The 21,551-nt window shown below is 43.7% G+C and overlaps 1 protein-coding gene across 4 annotated transcripts in view; it reads left to right on the top strand.

Annotated features, from left to right (window-relative positions):
• LOC138295834 (uncharacterized) overlaps nt 1-21,551 on the top strand; it is a 1,330,477-nt gene that overhangs the window by 827,164 nt on the left and 481,762 nt on the right. For all 4 annotated transcript variants that reach the window (XM_069234393.1, XM_069234396.1, XM_069234394.1 and 1 more), the window contains one exon: nt 11,926-12,003. In XM_069234393.1, the coding sequence (XP_069090494.1) occupies nt 11,926-12,003 (78 nt within the window). The remainder of the gene's footprint in view (nt 1-11,925; nt 12,004-21,551) is intronic.

The raw sequence follows: 21,551 nt of genomic DNA on the forward strand, positions 1-21,551 counted from the left end.
ACCCCTTCATGCGCTGCTTTAATTAATTGTGATCTTATATCTCTGTTGGGAATATCTTGTACCCCTACGCCTGGTATCTTAACTTCAGCGTTTAGCATACCTCCCGTGCAGTAGGAATATTTGTCAGGAAATCCTTTTGAATAGGGCGTACCATCTGCTGTAGCTGTCATGGCAGCCCATATGTCTGCGTCCGGTTTTCAACTCAAGTGAGTTACTGCAGCAACAGCAACAGAAGCCACAGCCACTGCTGACTTTGCGGCTTAATCTGCCAAAGTATTTCCAGCACGCTGGTGTCCAAGTGTGTGTACAACATGGACATTTGGTAGAATCTTGTTTAGATCTGCTACTTTCCCCAACAGAAGTCTGTGTTTAATGGTGTTGCCTTTAGAATCTCTGAACCCATTCTGACACCAGTAATGCAGGTATTCATTGAAGGACTGGACACAATAATATGAATCACAAACAATCAGCATTGCCTGTGAGGATCCGTATGTTCCAGTGCCATCAACAGCAGTTTTGGTTCTGCCAATTGTGCTGTGCAATCCCCTAGGGTTTGCGTAAATGTATGTAGGGGACAGAATTTATTGTCCTCCATATAGCCGCTTGCGACAGTGCAAGCAGCAGAATATTGGTGTTTTGTGCCAACTGCAGGTTGTGCAGAGCCATCGGTGTACATTGTTGCTTAGGCTCTCATTATTCTAATGAGACTACTGGATTTGGAGCAGCAAGATCGCCCACGGTGTGGGAGACTGAGTCTGACCCACTGCGGGTGACACCTGTCGCTCCAAATCCAGGTTTTGCTCCGGCTAACTAGCAGTACCTCATCTCCACCAAGAGATAGAGATGATTGGGCAGCCGAGCGCATGACATATTATACTTCTCAGGGAAGTCGTGGTCACTCAGGTCGCATCTGGTTCTCTCATTCACAATTCGGTCTCATATATAAATGACAATAAGAAGCAGTATGAATTTTAAAGACTGGTTTAATAAAACAATTGCATTTTAGATAGCAAAGCGTGAGCTGCAATAACCAGGATGACACAACATGACAATATTAAAATGGTGACGAGGAGAGTGAAGTATAAGAATAACGCTATCATATTGTCACTAGAATTTATGGACTATTTCCTATCTAAATCATAATCTGAGCACAGCATGTTAAGCTCTAATTCTGCCTTTCAGGTTCCCCCAGGGGGACATCAACCCTCATACCTGAGCAAAGACCTGTAGTCTGCGTTAGCATCTGCAGCGAAACATTCAGCAATCAGCATACAGTCATGGTTCCTTGGCTGGAATCTCCCTCTTAACGTGTAATGGGACTAGGAAGTGTTTTTATAATAACACAGCTGATGTTCTAAGAAAATGTCCCTACGTAAGGATGTGTATTTTCTACGAATGTTGGAGACTAAACTTCTACCACGTTCACCGACAATGTACCAAACTGTAGCCTTGACTGAAGCACAAAGTGATAAAGAATGTCTTGTTTGAGAACACAGTGCTGGGCAAAGCAAAAACTGTTAGACAGATGAAAATAAAACAAGACCGTAAAACTTGTTATTGTAAAAATAACAATGCAAAGCCAAATAAAATATATCTACGTCAAAGTGCACAGCCACCTAGCGTGTTAAACTAACGTGCATGGAGCTATAACTAAAATGGCTACATAAAACACCCTCCCCTTGTTGGTTGAGAGTGGCTCAAGGCCAAAACAAAAATGTCATTACTAAAAAGCTCAACCTAAGATATATATAAAAACTAGTTCAATTTTGACAAGTTAAAAGGTATACACAAGCATAATACGTGACAATTTAAAACATGAGCATGTGACTTATTAACCGAATTCCAAAGACATGTCAATTTAGAAAAGTTCCAAACTAAGTACGAGTCATAGAAAACAGGAGATCTTCCACTTCGGCAGGTGTCAGAACCGGAAAGTCCACGCCAAAAATGATCCCCAGTGTTAACCAAGGCGGCATCCTATGGAGTGGCCATTGATGAGTTGTTGGTAACTTCTTCCAGGAAGGGTAACTCATAATTAGCTTCACGTAGCAAACGCAACCTCAGTGCGCATGTCTGGTAATGAACCCTCAGCGAGAACATCAACAGATCAGCATCTATTACTGAGGGGCGCTGCTGTGAAAGACAAACTTCCAGTGAATGTTCGAAAGAGCACCAGAAGCACCGAAACACGGGCTGCACACAATACATAACCGGTCTGAATGACAAAGACCAGTCACCAGTCACACTCCAATTGCTCCAGGAGTGTTGCTCCAAAATGCTGCATAATACGCTCACGACACAGCTGCGCTGATGGGAGCGCCGTCATTTCTCCTCGTTGCGGCGGGACAGCAATTGCGCATGAACAACAGCAACAGCAGGATGCCAGCTAATAAAGCCAATATTATCGGAAATCCCCCAAAAATACCACCGAAAATTGAGTGGATAGCTGAAGGTATCAAACCGAATATGGAGGAGAAGCTGTGAACGAAACTAGAACCAACAGCTTTGAAAACATTTGCCAATCCAGTCATGCTGGATGCATTAAATATTCGTCTCACGAGTTCACCAGTGTCTCGGAAAGTTCGTATTTAACAGGGACTGTATTTCTGCTGATGACCTTGCCACTTGAAGTGCGTAGGTCTCGCACGCAGATGTAAGGCCACATGCTTTTAAAACAGTAAAGCCTTCAGTCTACTCAACTTGTCAAAATTCACGTTTGAAGTAGCAATGTCAGGCCAAATATCAGCTACCTTTTTAAATTTAGTGGGGGGAAACAATACGTTCCTGCAGCATGTAACAACCTTAGAGACCGAAATAACGTAAGCTATTCCGACCCGCATCCCACAACAGCTTTCACTATTGAGAAGGACGTAGCTGCCGTTTGAAAGCACCTGGAACGTGGGTCTAATCAAAGGGACTGGGACTCCCTTAAGATTACAAGCCAAGTTTGCAGCCGAGGCGTTACACACCCCATGCAAGGACAGCTGTTTACAAATCATCGAATGGCTGACTGAAGTCTTGCATTCACTGCTGCTAAGAAAGACCTCTTTCATGCCATTGAAGCATTTGTACGAGAAGGGAAGCTCCCACACCTCATGGATGTAACTATCTCCCAGCTTTTCATATCTGCCTACCGGAATGTGTTTTAAACAGGAGGTGAATTGTAGTGTAGAAATAGGCAGATTAATAACCCCATGTATTAACCACTCAGCCGATGGTATTTTGACCACGGTAACAGGCAACGTTTCTAATTTCTCTATGTTAAGCATGACATAAGTCGCTTCCTTTTTAGCCATTAGTTGTTGTTGTAGTGTTAGATTAAAAGAAGAAAATATCTCCCTTGCACTGACGTGCTGCCATGGAACGCGACCCGCCTTCAATGTTTGAAGCGCCCAACCTAACTGCATAATGGACCTGATCTAACTCTGTCCATGGTATAAGAAGACATATCAGATTTTATAATGTCTATAGCAGAAGGGACAATGTTGTTAATTGTATATATCCGGTCAGACAAGGTGTTAATCCCATTATCCACAACAGCTAATGCCTTATTCAAATTTTCCTGATCTATTTGCCTTAACCGGGCAGCAGCATCTTGTTGGGAAAGTTTCCAAATTTCATTGTATACTGCTTATAAGAAACGCTTCCTACGTGGTGTTCTGGGGCCTGACAAGAAATCTTGTAGGTCAGTGGAGCTTGACAGGAGACTGAGGTGTTCTCTAACTGCGTCTAGTGAGGATGATTTTAGCCACTGCTGGCATAATTTTCCCACACTATGGCCCTAATTACGACCTTGGCGGGTGGCTGAAGCCGCCTGCCATGATCGGACTGCCGGGCGGGCGCCAATGCGGCCGCACCCCTGCTGCGGCCATTTGGAGATCCCTGCTGGGCCGCAACACAGGAGCCGGCTCCAAATGCTATGCAGACAGTGAAAAGCAGGACGGGGCCCTGTCAGTGGGCCCCTCACTGCCCATGCCAGGGGCCCCGCGACTCCCCGTACCGCCAGCCTTTTCCTGCCGGTTCAAACCACCAGGAAAAGGCTGGCAACAGGGGGACTCGTAATCCCCTGGGCAGTCCTGCTAGCAGTGCTGCCCTGGCGGATTACTACCACCGGGGTCATTGTGGCGGGAAACCGCCGGCCCCGGTGGTGCGACCGCGCCGCTTCTGCCGCGGTCGTAATGACCTGGGAAGCACCGCCAACCTGTTGGCGCTGCTTCCGTCATAAGAGCCCTGACAGTCTTGTACCGCCAGGGTTGTAATGATCCCCTATATGTTGTAATTATGTCTGCATGCTCTGGTGATATATAGCGAGGGTCTGGCCTACTTGTCCTAAAACCCCATGAAGAGTTAATAGAACGTTGATGACACCCATTGGTATCTATTGGCCACAACAACCACCCGCCAGGACGTGTCAGTGAAGCATTAAACATACCATTCTGGACCCACTCATCGAGCACATCTTCAGTTGCATTCGTATATATTTGCCATTTGTAGAATTTTGCAGGGGCAGGTATACTGGGCATGTTTAATTCCCTGATTGTTGCTAAGCCTAAACAACTCGTTTGTTGCACTGTTTCATTTACGAACTACTTCCCATATAATAATGATATTTGTTAGGAAATCCATTAGGATGGGGCTTTCACGGCAGCCCAAATATCTGCGTCTGGTTTGGAACTCAAGCAAGTCACTGCAGCTACAGTGGCTCCTGCCACTGCAGACTTTGCGACTTCATCAGCCAGTGTATTTCCAGCTTTGTGTAGTTCAACGCCCTGGTGTCCAAGTGTGTGTACACCATGGACATTCGGTAGCGTCTCTTTCAAGTCAGCTACTTTCCCCCACAGTAATCTGTGTTTAATGGTGTTGCCTTTGGAATCTCTAAACCCATTTTGGCGCCAATAATGCAGGTATTTATTAAAGAACTGGACACAGTAATAGGAATCACAAACAATCAGCGTAAGCTGTGCAGGGTCCGTGTGTTCCAGTGCCATCAGCAGAGCTTCCAGCTCAGCCAATTGTGCTGTGCAATCCCCTAGGGTCTGTGTAAAGGTATGTAGAGGAAAAAATGTATCCCACTCCATATAGCCACTTACGACTGCTCAAGCAGGAGAATATTAATGTTTAGTTCCAATTGCAGGTTGTGCAGAGCCATCGGTGTACATGACTCTATGATACTGAACAATAGGCAAAGTATTTGCTGGAACTGGATATTCTACTTCATTTTTTAGGAATTCCTGAGTTTGTAGCTTTGGGTCAAAATTGTAGTCTACATCAGTGGCTGTCAGAGACGTAGCCCATTGTATCCAACGTGGATGTAATGCTTTTGCGTTTGGAACTCTAGCTTTTGTAACAGCCTTTAGGGCTGGGATTGGAGAAACGACAATAATGCGTTTTCCTTGGGCAAGATGTCTTTCTTTAATGACAGCCATCTGTACACCAGTGAGAATTTTCTCTGTGGGACCAAAGAGTTGTTCTGCTGCTGAGTACAAATGGGATTTGTATGCTATCGGGACTGTCTCACCTTCATTAAATGTCACATAGGTGAAACCGATGGCCCCAGCTATTATTCTGATGACCAAATGTGTTTTGCTGTCCCTTGTGTGTAGATGTCATGCTGCAAGCATGTCTGTCTGCAATTCTCGAAGAATACATGTATGTTCAATTGTCCAGAATTTACTTGAAAAAACGGGACGTATTAAGTCAAATAAAGGTTTTATGCGTGTAGCATAATCTGGAATGCAGGTTCTGCCAAAAGTTAAGAAACCCAACAATGATTGGAGTTTTTTAATCCTATTCAGTGGTTGTAACTGTGCACACTTTTCTAAGAATTGTGGCGCTAGGCTCTTCCCTTCACTTGACAGCTCATATCCCAGAAACAGGACGCTGAGGAAGGCTATTTTTGATTTTTTAAAGTTAAATTTGTAGCCAAATTCGGCAACCCCTACAACGATGCGGGCTACCCATCTTAAATGTTGTAGTAGTTCATCATCCGTGAGATATATATCATCTACATAGGACAATGCTTCAGGGTCGATCTCGTGCAAAATAGCAGTGACAAAAGCCGCAAACAGTCCTGGGCTGTTCTTATACCCCTGAGGTAAACAACAGATTTTTTTCTGAGAACCTAGTGCGCTGAAACTTGTTAAGTCTCTACTCTCAGGCGCTATATTCTGGCAGAAAAATCCATTGGAAATGTCTAGTGTTGTTTTGTATTTTTTATGCACTATGTTGCTCATTAGTGCTGTACTATGCAAATTTTTGATAACATAGGTACGTGTATGACTGTTTAAATGTCTGTAGTCTAAGACTATTCTGTATGAATGGTCTGGTTTAGCTACTGGGAATAATGGGTTATTCATTGGTGAGACACAGGGTTCAGTCACACTCTGGTACTCTAATTACGTGAGTATTTCTCTCTCTGGTGCTTTTGCTTCATGTTTTATAGGATACTGCAGTTGTGGCTGAGGTTCACTTTTAATTGGAATTACATGGTAGGGGGATTCCTTATCCCATCCTATATGATTTCTGTATAATGCAGTTGCTTGTGCTAGAGCCCATTCAATGGAATAGGATTCAGCGAGTTCCTCTGGAACAAGGGGCGAGAAAGAAGGCTTAATGACATCTTCTCCATATGGGCAGGTATGGACAAAATCAGGCAGCCAATCTTGTTCGGCCAACAAGACATCATATACTTTTACTATGCAATCCCAAAAGATTGCATCTATTGTGTGTTCAATGTCTCCTTCTAACTGTAGCGTTACTTTGTACACCCTATCAGGCTTAGAGACACACATGTCCGCAGTTTCTACTTGTATAAAGTCATCAGTTGCTTTCACCTCCAGATGCTCTAGAAGATTCCGGCGAACTATTGTGACATCTGCCGCGCTGTCTAGCAAGGCTAGAGCCCAGTTCTTGTTCTTCAAGAGGACCCTTTTCCTGTGTGGCATGTCGGACTACGACTGTTTCCACTTTTTTCTTCTTAAATTGTTGTTTCTGTTGTGCGGGTTTCTCTTCCTTTTTAAACCTCCGAAGAGCGTTGTGATTCCTGTCTTGGTTTCACATTCTCTGTTCTTCGCTCTGATTGCCCACCTCTGTCATTTCTTCTTTCCGATGAGTCCTGAAAGGAAAGAGATTGGTGTGTATCAGTATATTGATATCTATCAGGCGTTTTTATATTATCCCTATTTCTGAGATTATACCTATTTTGTGGGGCCTCCATACGCGGAGATTCTCCCCTTTCTTTCTTAGGAGTTTGTTACTTTTTATCCCAGTGTTTCTCATTACCCTCAGGTGCTTGCTTGGGGGTATCTTTGTTTGATTTACCCTTAAAATTAGTTTTTTGTGGTCTGGCCCCTAGGCTATCTTGACCAATACTTGAATAGGTTTCTGCTAATATTTTAGGCAGCTCTCGTTCTTGATCTTGTTGTGGAACATCACGAAGCCACATGCGCACTGCAAGTGCAACTGCTTCCCCTTTCAGGTTACTTAAAACGATTGAGGATACTGTGGCAAAATTGCCCATCAATTGCATCCTCAAATCTAGGGCTGGGGCAGCCCCATATTCATCTTGAATTTGTTTCAGCACTTCCGGTAAATTGGCAAGTGTCGGTGTACCGTGTGCGGTTGTGTAGAGCGCGGCAAACACCGTGCCCCAGGTATTACAGTTTTCTACTGTAGGGACCATCCCGAAAGGCAAGTACATCGTTAATATTCTATGTTTATCCTGAGGTCCCGTATTGTGAAATACTGCCTCCAGCGTATTAATTTTCTGTGCTAACCAAAATGGAGTTTCCTCTCGTTTGGCGGGTACTTTACCCATAATCGAATGTACAGTCGCAGGATTTATACCTGGCGTTACTGCATGTGGATGAGTTGGAGCACCAGGAGCTGGGTTTGTATTTAGTGCTTGCATCACAAATTTTACTAATCATCTGTATATTGCAATTAACTCAATATATAAGCGACAAACCTCAGCTACTGCTAAATTTGCTACCGCAGGATGTGGTGTATAGGTGGCCAATAAAGGCCAGGTAGGCCCATAATTACTTAGTGGACCTAACCTTACTGTGTTGGAAAATGGGTTATTGGTAAGGGCAGATAAGTACCTACACTTAGCAATAGGCCACTAACCTCCACTTAGGTCCAGTTAGATCTCAGTAAATTAAACCCAGCTCAACCCTTGGTAGCTTGGCAACGAGCCACAAGGCTTAATTTAGGAGACAGAGTGGAAAGCATTCAAATATCACAAAACAGTAATTAAATAAAACACAGGAAACAGTTTAAAAATCCAAAATCAATTTATAAAAATAGGAAATATTTTTAGCTTTAAAATGACACCAAAATGAATAAAATCGGGTAAGGGGAACCGGAGATATGAATTTTTTGCTTTCTAGCGCATAGAAGCAACTAGCGCTCAAAGGGTTAAAAAAAGGTCACACTGGAAAGGAACAAAGTCCAGAGTTCAGGCCACCCACGAGCTAACACTGTCACACTTACTTTCAGAAGTGTTTGATTCAGGAAAGTGGTCCACAGCACCAGCCAAGGGTTCAGAGGCTCTGGTGTGCCTCCTGGGGTCTGGGACTACAACTCCCACAATGCACCTCTCTTCAACTTATGGAGTTGCTCCAAATGTCTCCAAACTTCTGGATTTTCTTCCAAAGGTCCTTTTTGTGTCCTTGAAGTGTCCACAATTTGATCTGAGGTTCGAGAAGCTCTGAGTTGCTCCTTGGGAGTTTGGACTACAATTCCCAGAATGCACCTGGTCAGAATCCTCAAATGGCCACTGGACGCTGGTCAGCTGGGCTTTGCTTGCAGGACTTGATGCAGGGGACTCTGTCCAGCTCCTTTGTACCTGCAGCAAACAGGGAGTCCCTTCTTGAAGCAGTAGAAGACAGGTAAAGTCCTTTTAGTGGTGAAGTCCAATTGTGCAGCTGGTGCAGTCCTCCACAGTACAGTGTCCAGGTGCAGGTCTGGGGTCCAGCATGGCAGTCCTTCTTCTCCTGTAGTTCTTCCTTGTTGAAGATGATAGGGATCTGAGATGTGGGTGCAGGTCTGCCAGTTTTATCCCTGCTCCTGGGTGAAAAACAGGGGGGTCCTGGTTCTCCAATCAGGTACAGGGTCCTTCCCCCTGTGATGACCACTTCCGGGGAAGTGTGACAAAAATCAATCCCAGGGAGCAACATTCCTCAAAAATACATTGTGGCTGAAAGTGATTTTTGGAGGATACATCTGGCTGAGCCCACCAACTGGTGTGGCAAAAAATCCTAAACACACCCCTCTCCTGCCCTCTCCTAATCTAATCAAGGGGTACCTAATTCTCTGGGTTTCCAGGATGTGGGGGTGTTGCTGGGTTGCTCCAAATGTCCTTCTCTGCCTTTGAAGACCAGTTTGGCAGCCCTCCCCCTTCCTGCCTCGCCATCTGCTGAGGGGAGATCTCCTCCCGCAGGCACATCTCTTTTTGTGGAGCCAGGCCACTTCACACCTCATCAAGGCAGCCTGGCCAGGCTGCCAGAGGCTGTCCAATAAGAGCACAGCAGCAAAAACACTGCAGGGCTGAAGTTGGCAACTTTTCAGGTAAAATGTAAAATTCTTTACTTGGACAAGTTATATTAAATCCAACAACTGGAAGCTATGGGATTTATTATAATAATTAATTTGATACCAAACATCTGATATCTGTAACTTAAGGGGACTTTAAAAATTAAAATAAAGTCTCCCCATTCTAGCCTATGGAGGCCATTCAATACAATGAGGGAAAAACAAATTTGACTGTTTTACCTCACCAGGGTCTATAAAACTATTTGTATAAGGTCCCTGCTTATATTTACATGACACCTACCCTAGGGGCTCGTAGGGCACACCTTAGGGGTGACGTATATGTCAAAATTAAGACTTTGGAACTCCTTTTAATTTCAAAGTTGAATTTGCATGTAACTTTAATTTAAAAGCAGCCAGCAATGCAGGCCTGCCTTTAAAATGACACTGGGCACCTCAGCAGTGCACCTATGGGTGCACTACCTATGCTGGGGTCCCTAAACCTATATGTCCTTCCATATACTAGGGACTTATAGGTAGGTTGACTTAGCCAATTATAATTAGCCTTATTTGCATACTGAGTTTACACAGAGCACAGGCCCTGGGACTGGTTAGCAGTACCCAGGGCACCATCAGAGTCAGGAAAACACCAGCAAAAAGTGGGAAATGGGGGCAAAAAGTTAGGGGGCCTCTGCAATCAGCCCTGTTCTCTCACATACTGGTAATATTGTGTGGGGTTGGGCGCCATCAAGCCAGTTATTATGTTCTTGATAAGATAGAGGTATCTCTAAATATGCGTACGCTCTGTATTGTCCAGGCGCATTCGCAGGTGTATATTGATGAAATGTATTTGTGTTCCCATAAACTGCTGGAAATGTGACCCAAGAGTAAAAAAGTTCTGTTCTATAAGCTGCATGAGCGTCCACCACGAATGTGACTGGGCCTCCCTGGGCTGTTAGGCCATTTGCTAGTAAGTGTGCTGTTAGAGGTTGTCTCATATTAACAGCTATTTGTACCTGTTGGGGATTCGCCATGTTAGTAACACTATGAGTTCAGAGAAGGCACACCAAAATGGGTTTTTTTCTTTTTAAAGTTCAAGCTTGAACAACCTCCAGTTGTAGTAGGATTACCTACACAGCTGTGGTGGAAATCCTCAGCACCATGGACATCTCTGTATACAGTATTGAGGCATAATTGTATATAACGAGACAGAGATACTCCGGAGGACACAAAAATTAGAGCCTGACAAACCGTTGGCGGTGCCATGTCGCGTAGGCTCTCATTATTGTAATGAGAGTACTGGATTTTGAACAGCAGAATCACCCGCGGTGTGGGAGACTAAGTCTAACCCACTGCGGGTGACATCTGTCGATCCAATCCGTGTTTTGCTCCGGCTAACTAGCAGTGCCTCATCTCTACCCAAGGATAGGGATGACTGGGCAGCCGAGCGCATGAGATAATTGGTTTCTCAGGCAAGCCGTGGTCACTCAGGTCTCATCTGTTTCTCTCAGTTACATTTAGTCTCATATATAAATGACAAACAGAGGCAGTATATGTTTCAATAATTATTTTAATAAAACAACTGCATCTTAGATAGAACAGAGTGCTGGCCTAGGCAAAAACAGTTAGATAAAGAGAAAATAAAACACAATCGTAAAAGTGGCTATTGTAACAATGATAAAATGAAGCGAATAAAATATATCTAGGTTAAGGTTCACAGCGGCTTGGCCTAGTATGTTAAAATAACGTGCTTGGAGCTATGGCTAAAATGGCTACACAACACAAGAAAAACCACATTTTCTCAGCGTAGCCCTCCTTACACTGTAAGGAAACTTTACTATTGTTAAAGTTTGGTGCCCTGAGTAAAGTCCTTAACCTGTATCGAATAATCTCCTTTTCCATCATCATGGGCCAGGGGAGACCACAAACAAGTTTCCTAAAAGGGAGCCTCTTCTACGGCAATGCAGTTTCTCAAATAAACCCGATAAAGGCACAGGTTAGAACAAAGACAATCAGGTCAAATAAAATACAGATTGGACTTCGTTGTAATGCAGGAAAAGAAAGACACATCCCACATATACCTCTCTCTTGTGTGAGGCATGCAAACATAATGGTTGCTAGAGACTGAACAGAAAGGTTGAGACTTGTATTTTTCTTCCCTTTCTTAAAGGGGCACGCATGGCAGCTAGTCTGTGGGATACGGAATTACCTTATTAAATAAGTATTATGAAAAGGGATGAATTGTTCAATTTTCGTCATTAGAGGATTTGCTGTGTGATATGATGCACACTAGTATATCCCACCATGCAAAGCTTATATTTCAATGTTCAGATTTGCAGTAAGTGACATTTTTCGACATAGGTTTAATTACAGAATGTGTTAACTTTTTTTCAGAGACATTTTGATGTGTACTGCTCTGGATAAGGAAAAGCCTGTTGAAGAAAAAAGCGGACAGGAAGTATCAGTAGAAAAGTAAGAACTAAACACTTAAATAGGATATGAATGTTTGTTTTTTGATTAACTGCATATCAACAGAGAACTGCAACCGTTAGGACAAGGCCTTACTTTCAGAATTTTGATCCAACCTTCTGGTGAATTACCCCCTTCTTCCAAGAAGAGGAAGAAATGTTCCAAATTTAGAGTTCTGCTACCAAAGTGGCGATATGAACTTTTAAATCTGCCACTTCTGATGTAGAACGCTGGAAATTCTTCCACCAAATATGTGTACCAAAAATGTACCTGGTATTCCCCAACATTGTAGTGACGTTCATTTTAACTGTATCAGAAATTGCTTACACTGTGCCCATCTCACCATCTCCCTGTTTGCATGATGGTCTTTGACTGAGACTTAGTGGAGGATTAGGTAAGCGGTTGGCACATCATCCTTTCCAAAGTTACCTCTTTTCCTCAGTACACCTGATGCCGGAACCAGAGAAGTTTCTGCAGCACCATCTGAACAAGACAGTTGTGCTTTTTGAGGTTTGTAGCAAAACTCAATAGTTTTATAGCAGATACTGTTTTATCACCCTTATCCGGCTTAGGGCTACATGTATCAAAGTTTTTTTGTGTGACTCGCAATTTGCGAGTCGCTAAACCGTATGTTGCATAGTGTCAATGACACTATTTGCGACTCACAAGGGGGTCGCAAATGCCCACCTCATGACTATTCATGAGGCATGTCGCAATTGGCGACCCCCTTGGGAATGGGACCCCTCACAGGGATGGTGGCCTGCTGCAGACAGCAGACCACCATGTCTGTGACTGCTTGTAAATAAAACAGTTTTTGAAATGCAGCGCGTTTTCCTTAAAGGAAAACGAGATGCATTTCAAAAACGAAAAATAAAACGTTTTTGTTTCCTTTTTTTAGAGCAGGCAGTGGTCCATAGGACCACTGCCTGTTCTGAAAAAATGCTTTTACTGCCACTCACAAAGGGTAAGGGGTCCCCAAGGGTTTGCTAATGGGTTAGCACCAGTGTGACACTGGTGCCAATTGCGATTGTTTTGCGACCGCATTCGCAGTCACAAAACAATCATACATGGGGCTGTGTGTCGCAATTAGGAAGTGAACACCCCTTCCTAATTGCGACTTGCAATCCCTTTTTGCTATTCGGTAAATAGTTTACCGAATCGTAAAAATGGTTTGGTACATGGCCCGATTCGCCGTTTGCAATGTGAAAAAGGCTACGTACATGTGGCCCTTAGTTCCTTAGATTTCTAGGCATTATAAGCTGCAGTTTGTGCTCTGTGAACTGTTTAAGAGACAAGATGAGTTGAAGCTTCAAAGAGCTGACAGTTTCTGCTACTTGTAGCCATTGCTGCAACTTGTAGTAACTGCCTATGTCATTGGGAAATGGCTCAGGGCAATCAGTTGTGAAAGAATGAAATCCGACTACTTTGTCACACTAACATGAACAAGCATTTAGAAAACCAATATGCATCTATGCAGACATACTTAAAGGTCATAGATAGCCATGCACACACAGATCACCACAGTGGAACAGACGGACATAAGAACAGACAGAGGGATGAATGGCCTGATGGTACAACATATAGGTTTCATGATCATTTGCTCTTTAGCCTCTATAGGAAGGACCATGAGATTGTAATAGGAGTGAAGAGTGGAATGTCAATTTTCATTCAACCTCTACAAAATTACTTCTAACTGGTTAGGAAATACTCCATCCTCTAAGCACAACTGATCCTTATCCCTTCTGAACTGATCTGCTTCGGGTAAGAATACAGTGCCATCTGCTGCATTCATCTAATGCTTTTGAGACATACTCATTTAATTATTTACCAGCAGTCCCAATACTCCAATTCTACCTTCTTTTTCATAGTCTTTATATCATGAGGAGGTTCAGCTGCCTAAGTTTAAAAAATGTGAACCCGGTCTACTCCAGTTGTTCTTAAAAAGGACCACCTCTGCCTAGAAACTATGAGTCAACTGCTAAAGCAGCAAGCAGACTGAGATCAAAGCTGAGCATGCAACAGGGAGGGTCTAAAGGACTGGGCTAAGTAAATAGTAATGGATTTAGTGGTAAGCAATCAAAGCATTACCTCCACATTGCTTCATCGTCGCAGTCCTTAGCTTATGAAGATGTGCCAAAGGAGGTAGGACCAACATTGATTTCCAACTAAGGTAGCCAGTCATTACACCAAGGAGACAAGACCAAACACAAAAGCTCGCCAAAGCTCCAAGTGCCAGTGTCAATGGCAAGTCAAATCAACAAGCACTACAAGCCAAAAAGGCAGGCAGCAAAACCGATGCTTTGAAAAGCTGTGGGCCACAAATGAGGAGATACATAACAGTGACCAACAAGAGGCCTCAAGAGAGCCAAAGAAGGCAAAGGCAGCAGGACTAGCCCAGCGAGTGATGCAGAGAAGGAGTCAAAAGGGACTAAAAGACACCAGCACAAAGACCATCCAACAAAGCAGGCACTACCCATCTCAAGCGAAATTGAGAGCCCACCAAAGAGAATGACCAAACCCTACCATCAGGGATAGATTAGAACAGAAATGCCAAATGAAAAGGCTTGGATCTGTGACAGGAGATAGGAGCTCCCAAATTAATCCCAAGCATAGGCACCCTTGTGTTTTCAGAAGGAGGCCACAAACAGGCACTATGTAACACTCAAAACAGGGTACAGGTGCATGTTGAATGGAGCAAGGTACTAAAAGTAATCAGTGGGTAGGAAGAAGCCATGCAAACAGTAACTTGCAAGGAGCAGGCCTTTCTCAGAAGGGGAAAACACTGCCCAGGGGAACATCATGCCAGGTTAAAAAAAATCTCAAGAAGACCCTATAGGTTGTACACCTTACACAAAGTCCAAGACACAGCATGCCTTAGAACTAAACAAGCCTAGAATATATACATGCCATGCACCAAAGTGCACCTACCCACACCAGAAAAAACTAGGTGACCGGGTGAGCAAAAGATGTCCAGTATGTAAGATGACTAGGCAAAGAAATACTAGAGAACATGCAGCAAGCAACCAAATAGTCAATGCCAAGAGCATATGCAGGTCCTGCCCAGTACCCAAACGGGAGAATCAAAGTATGTGACTCGACCCACACCCAAAAAGGAAGAGGGAGCCCATCGCCTCTCAAGAGGGTATGCAAAAGTAGGTAAAGCAGGCCCAGGAAAGGGCATGCTTGCACCCCAATAAGGTGCATAAGAGGAGAAATTACTAAAATTCCAAGCCAATATGCTCTACAAGAAAGGGCACAGTAACCAGGAGAAGTGCTTCCAGGTTATCAAGACCAGCAAGAACCCATGGAGTGAGGGGGCACCCGGAACAGGTCAAAAGCACCCCTACCCTGCCAGTAAAGTGAGGTCCCAACAAGAAACACATTGAGCAGTCCACCGTCTGGCCCCATGCCAACCAAGCAAGACGTGAAAAAAAAAATCGAAAAAAGATACAGGAGCCTCACCGGGAGAAGCAAAGTCAAACCAGGGAGGCCACAGTACCCAACGTCTCCCTGCATCAACAAAGCAACACAAAATTGACCATGGGGGTGTTAGCGCTTCGGTCCTTAATAAGTAAACTTACAAGGGGACGCATATAGGTTGATGAACCTTTTGATTCGTTTAGGGTGTTCTTACCATAGTTTCATTACAGAGACAATAATCAATGCACAATAATCAATAATCGTTAGTCAAATCAACAATCAATGGAGTCTGTAAATTTCCACACACTATGACTCTTTAGCCATGAATAACCACACATTTAATTACAATTTTAGTAAGTTTATTTCCCTTATGTTAACAATACGAAGTCAGGAATCTTAATCATCAACTTCAAATCAAACAATTTTATTAATGCTTGTTAATCAGCAAGTCGCAGAAAACATGATCTAATCAAAGCTTGAATCAAAAGACATTCTAAGACATCAACACAAAGCATTAGTAAAACCGATTTCAGCAAAGTTATGATGTCCATCGAGTTCAGCAAAATAGTTCATCAACCATTTGTCCCTGTATGTTCGTCAGTCATCATGTGAATAACCTCAACTAACGCAGATTAGCATTGGCATGTGGGGCTTCATGCAAAACAATTTAGAATACAAATTTGGAAAAACATCTACCTAAAGAAAGTCTTAGACAGCGCAGTTGGTACCTAGAAAGAAAAGGCATAAAAATGCAATTCAGTCATTGTCATATCTACCTATCCATGGTATGGGTCAGCAAGCAGAATCAGTCTTCGTCCTCAGGTCATCAATCGATCAGCAACCCATCAGGCTCTCGGTCAGAGAGTATGAGGCCAATTACAGAATCTTGAATCTCTTCTTCTCCCAAATATCACCTCACAAATCAGAATAAGTCTCTAGTCTTTTTCCTTTGTTACGTTGTTATATCAAAGTTACCCAAACCATCCGCCAATTTCCAATTGGTTAATTAATCGTACCTTATTACTCTGTCCAATGATGTCCATATACCAAATCTGTAAATTCTAATATTTCACAGTTCACATGTCATTGATTGGTTTGACTTAAGGCGCTCTCATCATCCTTCTCGTCAGGTATCAATTTTGTTGCATCTTCGTCTCCAGTCAGTGTCTTCATTGTTTGCGTCCTGGGAAAGAACCCTTGTTGCACATTTAATACACAAATTGTTACTTTGCGAGAGACCTAATCTCCTGTCCATCGGTTCCCATAGAAAGCTTCTGCTAAGCATTTTATTAAAGCAATGAGCATTTCACAGTTATTTCACCTTGTCAGCATTTCATTCATGAGGCCTGGCAAAACTAGGCCAAGACACTTGCTAAGTTAAGGCCTACAATTAATAAGCAATAGCAAAGCATGAGCTGCAATAACCAGGAAGACACAACCTGACAATATTAAAATGGTGACGAGGAGAGTGAAGCATAAGAATAACGCTATCATATTGCCACTAGAATTTATAGACTATTTCCTATCTAAAATCATAATCTGAGCACAGCATGTTAAACTCTAATTCCTCCTTTCAGGTTCACCCAGGGGGACATCAACCCTCATACCTGAGCAAAGGCCTGTAGTCTGCGTTAGCATCTGCAGCGAAGCATTCAGCAATCAGCATACAGTCATGGTTCCTTGGCTGGAATCTCCCTCTTAACGTGTAATGGGACTAGGAAGTGTTTTTATAATAACACAGCTGATGTTCTAAGAAAATGTCCCTACTAAAGGATGTGTATTTTCTACGAATGTTGGAGACTAAACTTCTACCACGTTCACCGGCAATGTACCAAACTGTAGGCTTGACTGAAGCACAAAGTGATCAAGAATGTCTTGTTTGAGTACACAGTGGTGGGCTAAGCAAAAACAGTTAGACAGATGAAAATAAAACAAGACCGTAAAACTGGTTATTGTAAAAATAACAATGCAAAGCCGAATAAAATATATCTAGGTCAAAGTGCACAGCCACCTAGGGTGTTAAACTAACGTGCATGGAGCTATAACTAAAATGGCTACACAACACCCTCCCCTTGTTGGTTGAAAGTGGCTCAAAGCCAAAACTAAAATTTAATTACTAAAAAGCTCAACCTAAGATATGTATAAAAACCAGGTCAATTTTGACAAGTTAAAAGGTACACACAAGCATACTATGTGACAATTTAAAACATGAGCATGTGACTTATTAACCGAATTCCAAAGACATGTCAGTTTAGAAAAGTTCCAAAGTAAGTACGAGTCATGAAAAACAGGAGATCTTCCACTTCGGCAGGTGTCAGAACCGGAAAGTCCACGCCAAAAATGATCCCCAGTGTTAACCAAGGCGGCATCCCGTGGAGTGCCCATTGATGAGCTGTTGGCAATTTCCTCCAGGAAGAGTAACTCATAATTAGCTTCACGTAGCAAACGCAACCTCAGTGTGCATGTCTGGTAATGAACCCTCAGCGAGAACATCAACAGATCAGCATCTATTGCTGAGGGGCGCTGCTGTGAAAGACAAACTTCCAGTGAATGTTCAAAAGAGCACCAGAGGCACCGAAACACGGGCTGCACTCAATACATAACCGGTCTGAATGACAAAGACCAGTCACACTCCAAGTGCTCCAGGAGTGTTGCTCCAAAATGCTGCATCATACGCTCACGACACAGCTGCGCTGATGGGAGCGCCGTCATTTCTCCTCGTTGCGGCGGGACAGCCATTGCGCATAAACAACAGCAACAGCAGGATGCCAGCTAATAAAGCCATTGTTATCGGAAATCCCCCAACAATACCACCAAAAATTTTGTGGATAGCTGAAGGTATCAAACCGAATATTGAGGAGAAGGTGTGAACGAAACTGGAACCAACAGGTTTGAAAAAATGTGCCAATCCAGTCATGCTGGACGCATTAAATATTCGTCCCACGAGTTCACCAAAGTGTCTCGGAAAGTTCGTATTTAACAGGGACTGTATTTCTGCTGATGACCTTGCCACTTGAAGTGCGTAGGTCTTGCGTGCAGATGTAAAGGCCACATGCTTTTAAAACAGTAAAGCCTTCAGTCTACTCAACTTGTCAAAATTCACGTTTGAAGTAGCAATGTAAGGCCAAATATCAGCTACCGCTTTAAATTTAGTAGGGGGAAACAATAAGTTCCCGCAGCATGTAACGACCTTAGAGACCGAAACAACGTAAACTATTCCGACCCGCATCCCACAAACAGCTTTCACTATTGAGAAGGACGTAGCTGCCATTTGAAAGCACCTGGAACGTGGGTCTAATCAAAGGGACTGGGACTCCCTTAAGATAACAAGCCAAGTTTGCAGCTGAGGCGTTACATGCCCCATGCAAGGACAGCTGTTTACAAATCATCGAATGGCTGACTGAAGTCTCGCATTCACTGCTGCTAAGAAAGACCTCTTTCATGCCATTGAAGCATTTGTACGAGAAGGGAAGCTTCCACACCTCATGGATGTAACTATCTCCCACCTTTTCATATCTGCCTACCGGAATGTGTTTTAAACAGGAGGTGAATTGTAGTGTAGAAATAGGCAGATTAATAACCCCATGTAATAACCACTCAGCCGATGGTATTTCGACCACGGTAAAAGGCAACTTTTCTAATTTCTCTATGTTAAGCATGACATAAGTCGCTTCCTTTTTAGCCCTTAGTTGTTGTTGTAGTGTTAGATTAAAAGAAGAAAATATCTCCCTTGCACTGACGTGCTGCCATGGAACGCGACCCGCCTTCAATGTTTGAAGCGTCCAACCTAACTGCATAATGGACCTGATCTGACTCTGTCCATGGTATAAAGAAGACATATCAGATTTTATAATGTCTATGGCAGAAGAGACAATGTTGTTAATTGTATATATCCGGTCGGACAAGGTGTTAATCCCATTATCCACAACGGCTAATGCCTTTTTGAAGTTTTCCTGATCTATTTGCCTTAACCGGGCAGCAGCATCTTGTTGGGAAAGTTTCCAAATTTCATTGTATACTGCATATAAGAAACGCTTCCTACGTGGCGTTCTGGGGCCTGACAAGAAATCTTGTAGGTCAGTGGAGTTAGACAGGAGACTGAGGTGTTCTCTAACTGCGTCTAGTGAGGATGATTTTAGCCACTGCTGGCATAATTTTCCCTCACTATATGTTGTAATTATGTCTGCACTCTCTGGTGATATATAGCGAGGGTCTGGCCTACTCGTCCTAAAACCCCACGAAGAGTTAATAGAACGTTGATGACACCCATTGGTATCTATTGGTCACAATAACCACCCGCCAGGACGTGTCAGTGAAGCATTAAACGTACCATTCTGGACCCACTCATCGAGCACATCTTCAGTTGCATTCGTATATTTTGCCATTTGTAGAATTTTGCAGGGGCAGGTATACTGGGCATGTTTAATTCCCTGATTGTTGCTAAGCCTAAACAACTCGTTTGTTGCACTGTTTCATTTAAAAAGATCATTTGAACAGGAATAAGACATGCTCTAAACAATGTTTTTTACCTTTAATTTGCCAATGTTTTGTTCCCCAGACACTTTTCAGATCAATTGATTTGGACCAATATCTATAGCCTTCTATCGATAGCCAGGAAACAAAGGATTCCGAATATATAAATTTCGTATTGGTCAATAACGTGTATATCCTTAGTAAGTGGTACCTTAAAATAATATGACTCAGCATTCTTTTGATTGTGCCCAGAAAAATATGCAAACTTTTCAGAATATGTTTTTGAACTCCTTTTCAGTGGAGTCGGGCAATGTTCCCATTGCGTGTAATTAAATACAGTTTTTGGACTGCTCGCTCTATGTATGAAATGGTGCCCATAGTAATTATAGCAAAACATATCACCATAATTTTCTTTAATTTGGTAAACATCTTTGTTTTCAAAGACAGTATAATATTGCAATTCAGTCATCATAGAATCAACTGTTTTCACATCCCAATCATCAGAAACAATGCCTGGTATCCCTATATCATGCATTGATAATTTGAACACATACAGTATTTTAATAACTTGCATGGGACCATATATATCAAACATTACTTTGTCCCACACAATCCCATCAGGAATTGGCACTGCGGAAATGTTCACAAAGGATAAATCTCTTCTGACTTTGGCCCTCATTCTGACCTTGGCGGGCGGCGGAGGCCGCCCGCCAAAGTCCCGCCGTCAGGTTACCGTTCTGCGGTCGAAAGACCGCGGCGGTAATTCTGACTTTCCCGCTGGGCTGGCGGGCGGTCGCCTTCAGACCGCCAGCCAGCCCAGCGGGAAAGAGGCTTCCACGATGAAGCCGGCTCGGAATCGAGCCGGCGGAGTGGAAGCTGTGCGACGGGTGCAGTTGCACCCGTCGCGTATTTCACTGTCTGCGGAGCAGACAGTGAAATACATGTAGGGGCCCTCTTACGGGGGCCCCTGCAATGCCCATGCCAGTGGCATGGGCACTGCAGGGGCCCCCAGGGGCCCCGCGACCCCCCCTACCGCCATCCGGATCTCGGCGGTCCGACCGCCGGGATCTGGATGGCGGTAGGGGGGGTCGGAATCCCCGCGGCGGTGCAGCAAGCTGCGCCGCCGCGGAGGATTCAATGGGGCGGCGGTACACTGGCGGGACCCCGCCAGTGGTGCCGGTCCGACCGCGGCTTTACCGCCGCGGTCGGAATCCCCATTGGAGCACCGCCGGCCTGTCGGCGGTGCTCCCGCGGTCCTCCGCCCTGGCGGTCAAAGACCGCCAGGGTCAGAATGACCACCTTTATGTGATGAAAAATGTGGTTTCAAAACCTCCTCCACCAGTTCAACTGTTGATCTTTCAGGAAGAAAATGACCATGTATTAATAAGAAAAAGGTAATGACAAAACCAATCCAAAGTAGAAAGGCTAGGACAGTCAAAGAGAGCCATAGATAGTTCCATGGAAAAATATAATAAGTTTCTTTAAGCCAGTTTGTTACCTTACGTGTACTTGAGAAATCAGCTGTCGAAGAGGCGGACGAGCCTGAGAAATCATCTTTGAAGTCGGCAAAATAACCAGAGGCAGTTTGTGCAAATGGCGGAGCCGTTGTCAGCGGTGGAGTTGGTGTTTCCTGTAGTGGCACACTCTATACGGCACCA

The sequence above is a fragment of the Pleurodeles waltl genome, chromosome 5, assembly GCF_031143425.1.
Source record: "Pleurodeles waltl isolate 20211129_DDA chromosome 5, aPleWal1.hap1.20221129, whole genome shotgun sequence".
NCBI lineage: Eukaryota > Metazoa > Chordata > Amphibia > Caudata > Salamandridae > Pleurodeles > Pleurodeles waltl.